Source organism: Chionomys nivalis, chromosome 10 (assembly GCF_950005125.1).
Source record: "Chionomys nivalis chromosome 10, mChiNiv1.1, whole genome shotgun sequence".
Taxonomy (NCBI): Eukaryota; Metazoa; Chordata; class Mammalia; order Rodentia; family Cricetidae; genus Chionomys; species Chionomys nivalis.
Window position 1 is genome coordinate 7,391,341 of NC_080095.1, and position 10,532 is coordinate 7,401,872.

At 38.1% G+C, this 10,532-nt stretch overlaps 1 gene segment (V, D, J or C); it reads left to right on the forward strand.

Moving 5' to 3' along the window:
- Positions 1-248: 248 nt before the first annotated feature.
- On the forward strand, positions 249-706 carry LOC130882329 (Ig heavy chain V region 3-like). The segment is given in 2 exon segments: positions 249-294; positions 378-706. Coding segments are annotated over 2 exon segments (375 nt in total).
- The last annotated feature ends 9,826 nt before the right edge of the window (positions 707-10,532 follow it).

Here is a 10,532-nt window from a genome sequence, read left to right on the forward strand (position 1 = left end):
TTAGGGAAGGTGTATGAGATGTGTTTCCTCAGAGGAATTATTACATGGAGCTCTACATTCTGCTGTCTGTCCCACATATCCTCTACCTCCTTCTTTTATAGCTGGACTAGGTTCTTCTCTAAACATTTCCCTGCTCATGAATATGCAAATTACTAGAGTCTACTCTGGTAAATACACTGATGTTCACAGACCAGGACAATATATGGTCAGCATCTTCACACAGTCACTGAACACACAAAGTCTTCACCATGAATTGGAGCTGGATCATTCTCTTTCTTATGTCAGTAACTACAGGTAACAGCCTTTCAAAGTTCAAATTCCTAATAAAGAACAGTACTGAGGTAACAATGATACCTACTCTGTCTTTGTCTCTGCAGGTGTAGAATCCCAGGTCCAACTGCTGCAGTCTGAAGCTGAGCTAGGGAAACCAGGGTTCTCAGTGAAGCTGTCCTGCAAGGCTTCAGGCTACATCTTCACTGACTATACGATGAACTCGGTGAAACAGAGGCCTGGAAGGGGACTGGAGTGGATTGGAAGGATTTATCCTGCAAGTGGTAGTACTGACTATGCTCAGAAATTCCATGGCAAGGCCACCCTCTCTGTAGACAAATCCTCCAGCACAGCCTACATGGAACTTAGCGGACTGATAACTGAGGACTCAGCAGTCTATTACTGTGCAAGACACAGTGTTGCAACCACGTCCTGAGTGTGTCAGAAACCCTGGAGAAGCAGGAAGTTGCAGTGGGACTGAAATGGCAGAGAAGATTGTCTTGAAGACTTTCACAAAAATAATTATCCTGAAGATCTTTTTGTCTATCAATTCAGACAGTCTCACAGGGTCTTTACAAACATTTCAATCTTGCAACTAAAATTAAAGTGATGCTGATTTCGGATGCCCTAGTGTTCACCATGCATTGGCAATATGTTTACCACTAACCATCTATATTGCTATGTTTCTTCCTTAATGATATACTAAAAACTGAAACTGATTATGCATTATGACACAAATCTCTGGATTCTAAGGGGGTGGGAATTTTTGAAGTAGCTTTTAATAAACTAAAATATTAATATAACCAGTAAAGTCCAAATATTAACATCTGGGTAAACAAAAATCTTTTCTTTTCTTTTTTTTCTTGAATTCCCCAAGAATATTCCCTTTATTGTGTTCAGGGGCAGCTTATATAGAGATAGCCATGCCCCAGCCAAACCCACCAGAAACCACTCTCCTGCCATCAGGAACTCTTGAAGGTCTCATGCTCAGAGCAGCTGTAGGCACTCAGATCCGGGGAAAACAAGTTGTTTACAAGAAGTTCAGAATCTGGGTTCTCACTGCTCCCAACACCTTTTAGCATGTCTGCTTTTAGTTCCTGCCAGGCAGTCTGGATTGATCCAATACTGTTAATTTATTCTGCATCTGGACAGCATCACCTCTCTCTTCTCATAGTGTCAATCATTCTGCTCAAATAGAAGGAAGCATCAGGTCATTTGCCAGCCATGAGGAGTAAACATTGAAACATTGTAACTCTAGGTATTTACTTAGGCAAGAGATAATTTGTTTGTGTGTGTTCCAGCACAAGCAGGTTCTAGCTTAGTTATTTCAGTTGTAAGTCTACTGCTCCTAGTAGTGAAGCTCAGAAATTTCCTGAAAGTAGTGCAACTTATAATGAGGCAGTACAGGGTTAAGAACATAAAGTTCAAACAGTTTGATCTACCGAGACCTCCTGAAACTGTAAAGCTTCTGTAAAGCAAAGGACATGGTCAACAAGACAGAATGACAGTCTACAGAATGGGAAGAGATCTTCACCAACCCCAAATCAGACAGAAGTCTGATCTCCAAAATATACAAAGAACTCAATAAATTGGTCATTAAAAGAACAAAAATCTTTTCATAATCTTAAATGTCACATGTCCTCTCCAGTGTTGAGTTAACTTTGACTTTATGGTCCAGCATAAGTTCCAGTCTTTTAGAATATGAGATACATATCAATATACACCGCCACACAAGTTTAATTCCTCTAAGAAGGTCAAGAGTATTATTGAATTGCTTTTCACAAAAATCATTAATCAAATGAATGCATGTACATGTTAATTGATGTATGTTCTGAGACACAAATTATTATTTTGTCCCATATTTACTTCCTTCCCAGTCTCTGAAAGCTGCCCCCATACTCTTAAGCCTTTTTAGAACATGGATCTAGAATGCTACATTATTAGTATTCACAGGTCACTGGATACTTGGTGGCTACCTTTATTCTATAGAGTGTTTGGCATTTTGCCTGTTAGCATACTTGTAGTCACCATCCGTTAACAACACTAAAGAATGGGTTTCTTGCAGATGTGGAAATTATATAATGCAGAGCGCACCATTCATCATTGAAACTTCTACTCAATATCACCTTAGACAATAAAGACAGTTGTGAGAGCCATGATTGCAGCACTGTGAACCAGTAGCCAAACTTATATTAGTGGGTTCTTCAAATTTGAGGTGACACTGTAGATCCACCAATTCCTAATAAAAAATGACAACATAAGCTGATATGAAAGACATAACTTGCTTAGCCTAGATATGGGGGGAATGCCTTGGTCCTGACTCAAAGTAATGTGCCAGACTCTGTTGATTCCCTATAGGAAGCCTTACACTCTCTGAGGAGTGGAAGGGGATTGGTAAAGATGTGACGTGGGGAAAACAGGAGGAGGGAACAAGAAGGAACTGGGGTTGGTACACAAAATTAGAAAAGATTATTTTAAAAAATCAATTAATAATAAAGTTGTGCACAGAGACAATTAGTGTCCTAGTGTCTGATGGGGGCAGGATATTCAATGCACCTTCTCAGCATCACCTTTATGGTTGACTCTGATGAGGATCAGATGGCCCATGAACTATTGACATGTGAGTCACATTAACAAGCCTGGCTGTATTGACATTGTTCTCAGTGATATGGAAGAGCTCCTTCTGCACAGGTGCCTATATGGAACTGAGAATTAGTTTCCCTAGACAGATTTAGAACGTGGAACTCACCACCCTCTGACTTACACAGAGACATGTTTCCTGGTCTATCTCAATCAGATTACTGTTTTGATCTAAAGAATGCCCTTCCTCATTCATGTGCAAATTGCAGAGATTATGTTTGTATATACAGTGATGTTCACCTACACCACAGCACCACATTTGTACACTCTTGTTCACTGTCCCTGAGAACTCAGGTTCTCAGCATGAACTGCAGTTGGATCATTATCTGTCTGATATCAGTATCTATAGGCAAGTGAATTCCTAGATCCAGACTTGAGCTAGAAGTCAGAGACTAAAATGACAATAGCATACTTTCCAAAAGTGTCTATTCCCATGTTCAGTTACAGCAATTTAGGGCTGAACTTAGGATCCTTGGATGTGTAGGAAATGTACTCTGCAGGGATGTTGTACTCATAGTTTTTTTACATACAGGGAGAGAATGTCTGTTAATATGGTTACAAGACTAACTCAGAGATGGCTGCTAGAAAATTGTACTGAAAGGGTCTTGATATTTTATACTGGATGTAAGAGGACTTAGACTAAATCTGATGTTAACAATGGAGTGAATATAAATAAAGAGGTGAATATTGAAGAGATGTGTCATCACCAATGGGACTTCTCATGACACCAGAGATCATATGTACTCCACTTTGGTCTTTCCTCTGTGATGACACTGATCTTCCCAAGGACACTTTCCTCTGTGATTTCAGAACAGGCTTCATTTTCACTAGAGTAACAAAGGGTATTTCTTCACTTGTTGAACTTAGTACTAGAACAAGTCATTTTTGTCAAATCTTATGTATGAGCAAAGCATAGCTTCTTGTTTGAGCTAAGACTTTGAACAAATGACTGTGTCTATAGTCTACTCCATGTTTCCTTGGAAATACAAAATTTCTGAACAATCCATCTGCTTTTTGCAAATCAATGTAACATCTCCTTATCATGTATTTTTACATACAATTGCACATTGAATTCTTAGATTTAGTCTTTAATGCTTGTCAGTGATCTAATTTTGTCACCAGCCATTCTATCCATATGAGAGAAGTGATATGGGCCCATGTCTAATAAAGCAACAGAAAAATTCTCTTTGACTTTCAGTCTTGCTATTCCAAGAGTAGTAATTCTGGATTTTGATGAATCATATTTTCCCAGATAAATGAGTTGCAGAGTTTGTCTGTAACTATTCATGGAGCTGATACACAGGATGAGCATCTCAGAGACATCCTGAAACACATTTTAACAGGTTCATCCTACATCTGTGATAATGACCAGTAAGGAAACCAATATGTATGAATATGTGAGTCAATCAGAGTGAGGTGATGTAAGCCAGATTCAAAACTTATTCATCATTGCAATAGCGTTCAGGACAGCAAAAATGATACTGAGACTCTTAAGTGATGTTGAGAAAAGTCAAGTATGGCACAGTTACAGAACGAATTTCCAGACACTTGTGATAAATGAAAAGAAGCTCCAGTCAGAGGAGAAGTGTAAAGTAAACCTCAGAATAAAGAGTGAACAAATAATGCTAGAAACCAATGTCTGTATGTATTCCAAGAAAACTCCTTCTCACATTCATAGATATTGCACTTAATCAGCCATATTGTGACCCTTGCATTTCTTTGACTTAGGAGAAGAAGCTCAGATCATCTCTTCATAATCTTACATTACCCAGACAAATGAATTACTGACAGGAGGATTCGATTTTTTTCCATACTGCTTTGGCATTAAAGGACTCTTCTACATTTTCACCCATGATAGCCATCTGCATCTCCTCAAACTGGAGTATGACATGTTCCTTGTTCACATTACCCAGAAGAATAGATATTAGGAATGCCAAGATAAGCCCATCCAGAACTCTGAACTTTAGGGAGATCTTTTCCTCTATAATGGGAAGTGGTTGTTTCCTTTACAGTGTTACCCTCTGAGCTGACAATCCACAGGAGATCATATTAATTCTGACTGGTGAAAGACGAGAAACTATGCTTCTGTAGGAAATCTTACAGCTAGTGGTAACCTGCTACTGGGGAGTGGCCTCTTGTACTATATATGCTGATGCAGAGCATGTGTCCGGCCTCTTTTCTGGCTTCTCCCTCTGTTTTGGTTGTAGATTTTGGTTTCTGATCTCCATTCCAGCAGAGAATTCTGGTTTGTGAATTTACCCCTAAATAAATAACCATTTATTTCTCAGTGATGAGCTAGTGTGAGATTTCTTTTAAGTGATCATCTTCATTTGGCACCCACGTAGAATCAGACTCCATGCCTACTGGGTGGGTGGTCTAATGGAATGGCCAGTCCACGACCCAGACAGTCTCCCCACCCTGCCTGCTTGGTTTGCTTTTACCTAAGCTTTTTTTTTTTTTTTTTTTTTTATAGAATTCCTGCCACAGTAGAGTTTACTGCTTGGGGCAACTTGGAAATTTCCCAGTAGAATGAACACACTAAAGCTGCATCCCTTGGGGGTGGTTCCTTGAAGCATGGTGACTTGCACAGTTTCCGGTTTCTGCTCCCTGCCCCCTGAATTCTGGTTTTCTAGCTCTGTGTATGGAATTGATATAATTGCTTTAATTTGTCAAAAAATAAACCGTATTTCTAGTATTTAACCAGTACCAAGACAGAAAGCTGAAGCAACTTGGAAATTAAAACAGCCCAGGACCATTCTTGTCATCACTGGCTGCATTGCTTCTAGGTGCAACTCTGCAATCATGACATCTGCTGGACAATAAAGATTGCAGTTTACCAGATTACATAACAGGTAATTAAATCATTATGGCAGACTTCATTAAAAATGCAACTTTTAGTAACTTTTTTGCTAGTAATATGGATTGTATTATGCAAGGCTTATATGACTATGGTGATACTTAAATTTGTCGGGTATTAGGATTCAGTTTTCTACTCCATATTCTATCATAATGAAAGAATATGGCACTTTTAGGAATAATACAATCTTTACAGATTGATAATGAAGAGCTAGTTGATAGGATTAATACCATAGAAGATCAAAACTTACCTGGAAAAGCTAATATTATTATAGACAAATTTGAATCCATATCTAAGGGTACTAAGAAGTTATCTGAAAGAATTCATACTGCTGAATTTGACAATCAAAATTTGTCAAAAAGTTATGATAAGTTAGCAGAAAAACTGTCTCCCCGGGAAGGCAATCTTCACGCGACTAAAGTAATGTCCAAAGAACAGCTGTTATCTTTAAAGGAGAAACTACAGGCCTTAGAATCACATGTGCAGAATGAGGACCAGATGTTAAGTGCTTCAATGAAATCACTAGAAATATATACAGGCCAGGAGATTCAGGCTTTGCAAGGACAATAATAAAAAGATTTGAAATAATTGAGGAAATTATTGAAGCTGATGAACAGGGAAAGAAGGCACAAGGACAGATTAAGCATCACTAGTAGCTGTCAGAGATGACTTATCCGGGGTTTTAGCTTGGTTTTTTGGATGGGCTCTGCTTGCTGGCAACATGCCCCAGCCCTTTGAGGGACATCTTCCTTATTCAGTCATAGTAGCAAAATAAATAAATAAATAAATAAATAAATAAATAAATAATAAAAATGAATAAATAAAGCAAAAAATGTGGTTCAAAATTGCTTTCTGGACTGTGCTGCCAGCATGAACTCTGGCTCTATTAGGAGACTGAGCATTTAAATGGAGTTTGTGAGCAACATGTTACAAACTGCTTAATGTCACAACATAGACATGCTGAATACTTGGAAATGGGGCACTGTGCACAGCTTGGAGAATAAGTGAGTGAACCCGCCTCTGACATATTGGACTGAGCAGAGCCAAAAGGAAAATCAGCCTTGGTCCTAGGCATGCTACAATTTAACATTTTAAAAAGCGCTTCTGGTCATAAAATAATTTCATATACACAACAAAAACAAATTCAGATGACAAAGACCTCTAAATGTGTCACAGTGTGTTTACAAAATGGACCTATGCTTGGGAGAGAGAAGAAACAAAGTACAGACAGTTATAAAAAATTAATTTTTTAAAAAGGTAAAGTCTTTAAAGAAACAAGAATACAGACATTCATAGATTAAAGGGAGTAGGAAAATAAGCCATGTAAAAACAGAAAACAGAGAGTCTGAATTATGTTTATTATTGTGTTTTCTTTAACTTTTTTGACTGCAGAGAAACATTTAATTCTGGGAACTACTAAGCTAAAACAAAACATATATTTTAAATGTGCCTTGACTTCAAATTTTGAGTCTAAGGATATGTTGCTTTGAAAAAGAGATTCTTATTTTGTTTCTACAAAGGAAAGGAACCTGTGTAATCCTTCCAGACTAATGTGGTATGATGCACCAAGATCCCCCAGAAAGGTTGCCGTAAACACCCCCCCCAAAATACTTTGCCCAACAAAAAGCAGGAAGCAGTTTGGAGAGAACTAAGCCCATATTCCCAAGAATTGTCTATAAATGTTTGTTTACATTTAGAGGGGGTATGTTATATAGAGATTTTCCTTGGTATGGATCATGATTTATTGATACAAATTTAAGGTCAATTATGTTATATATGTATGCCTGCTCATGATTAAAGTATTGTGTTTATACAGCTCATTTGTAAATGTAATGTATAATTATGAAATACAGACTTTTTTAATTGGAGGAGAAAATAAGGAAACAAACATTTTCTGCAGGTAACCTAAGGAATAAAGCAGGAAGTTCATGCTTTCTTTTTGGTAACTTTCTTTTTTACTTCATCTTAAACATGTTCTCTGAAAATCTGTCTCTTAACAGCTACATTCTAAACATAGCCAGATAACTGTCTTTAAATGCAAAATTCTTTCCTGTGCAGTTACATATTTCTATATTCATTTGCATCTCTTTTTACATGGATACACATCTTTCATATACATTTCTCCTCTACAACACTTTTCTATACAGCTTCATTTTCCTTGACTCTACACGTTACAAATCTCCACACTGCTGACAATCACCTTTATATATCTCTCTCACATACAATTCAGCCCTTTACACAATTCCTGGGCACAACTCCTCTACATAGCACTAGCAATTCACACAACTCTCTTCACACATATATTTCTACATTATTTGCATTCTATTTATTCACATACTCTCACTCCTTCACTCTCTCACACTTATTTCACACTTCTTTATCTGTCACTCAGCACATACATACACTTCACTCACATTCTACAGCAGCTATCTAATAGCTCCATCATCTCTCTCTGTAACTCTGCTGCTCATCAATGTTGTTCTTTCATATCCAAATCTCTCAACACAAAACTCTTGTCACATTTTCAGTGTCTGATCCATTCTCATATCCCATAAGAAGTCATGCAGTTTCTCTTAGGCCAGCCATGTCACACTAACCCATGCATGTAGCTCTAAGTTGGTGAGGGTTCCTGGACAGAATATGACATTGGAATTTAAGACTTCACAATAACAATTAATTAGCTTGACCTTGAGCCTTGAGTGGTAGGGAGTACATGCAGACTAAAGTTGCTTCAACTTCTGACTTTCAATCTGCAAAAATCAGTACCTGGGAAAATGACCTCCCATGGTTACTTACATAGTCCTGGTTAATTTCAATATATAACAAAAACACCTAGTTCTCTGGAGATGAGATCCTCCTCCTGCCTGTTGACCTTCCAGAGAGCCTGCATGGCCTGAGACAAAAGGAGACAATGTCAATTTAAAAGTGTGCGGATGCCACTAAAATGTCCATCAGGATGTCAATGGATATATTTAAGAACCAATTCACTCTGATGCTCAGCTCTCCTACCACTGAAGACACAGCCTTGCATTACTGTGTGGAAGACACAGTGATCAGGTTTTCTGTGTGCTCAGAAACAAAATATTTGCTGACTCTCACTACCAGCAGGGGCTGTTGTAGATAAATAATTCACCAGGAAAGAAAATGTAGTAGGTGAGAGAAACATCTGGAGAGGAAGGGAGTCCTCTGAGATTAAAAGGTTTCCTGTCCTAATTCATATAAATTCAGATACCTTATTGTAGGAGGAAGAGGACACGCTTTTTCATCCCGGCTGCCCGGCTAGCTTAGCCCTGAAATAACCACAGAGAAACTGTATTAATTAAATCACTGCTTGGCCTATTAGCACTAGTTTCTTATTGACTAATTCTTAAATCTTAATTTAACCCATTTCTATCAATCTGTGTATCACCAGGATGTCATGGCCTACCAGAAAAGTTTCAGCACATTTAATTTCAGCCGATGATCCATGGCATCTCTCCCTGACTCTTCTTTCTGCCTCCCAGAATTCAGATCTGTCTTCTCTGCCTACCTATGTTCCACCCTATCAACTAGGCCAGGGCAGGTTCTTTATTCATTAACCGAGGAAAGCAACACACAAATAGAAGGAACATCATACAGGTGATATAGCTACTGTGACTAGACTCTAAGTGTGAATACAGTAAAATTCTTTGTTAAGGATTATGGCACATATCATATATGTTTCAATCATTACACGAGAACTTTATTATAAGAACAAACATAAAGGGCAAACATACATAAGAAGGCTACAAGTTTTCAAACATGAGGTGTCAGACATCCAGTCCTTGTCATCACTATAGCAGCAGCCACAACTGTAATTCTACCTGTCACTTCTTCAGCCTGCAGAATGGGTTTTCTCCCCTGGAGTGTATGATTGTGACTTAGGATCTCATTCCTTGATTTTCCATCCACAGTGTTGAGCCCATGATGCTTGCAGTAGGAGACTTGGTCCCAGGATGTCATACACTGCCCTGTAAAGCCCATAGATCAGGGGAATAAGAGGAAAAGAAGATAGAAATGACCGCATAATCTCTCCTTCACTGCATTTAGAATTTCATTTCTCATTTTTTCTGTGTATATTGTTTCTACAGGAAAGGTATTTAGTCAAGTTGGTAATACCATGATCCAATATATAATTATTTTTGACTTGTTAAAAGAGATTAGAAGAAAATATATTAAATACAGACTCTACTTGTTCACACTCATGATCCTGAAGGCAGAAAAGATGAGACATCCTCATACCTACACCACTCTACTGCTCCTCTTACATGAATTCTGACAATGTTTCATATCATATCCTGACAGCAGCAGTTACCTTCATCTCTTGACAGCAATTCAGAACTCACCTGTGATCAGCTTCTTCTCTGTACTTTCTTGTGTCTAAAGAATGAAAGCCCTTCAGTCTGGTGTGATGTCTCGGATGTATGGACTGCATCTCTCCTATTACTAATATTCCCTCCCAGAACATTTCTTTATCTGGTTAGGAACCAGCCCTGATATTGGGTTTGTAGAATTTCAGATTACTGTGGAGAATCCTGAAAATAATGGTGATTTCTCATAAGGGATTCACTTTCTTCTCCTCTTTTTGGACTCAACTGTTAACAACTGGATGAATGTACCTCATGAGAATAAAATCTGCCTCTGGTTGCAAGCTTTATATTCCATCTAAAAGAAAGTCTGGTTGCTTCCATACTCTGTGAATAAGTTGGATTCCATTACTCACACAATCAGTATATAACATGATCTC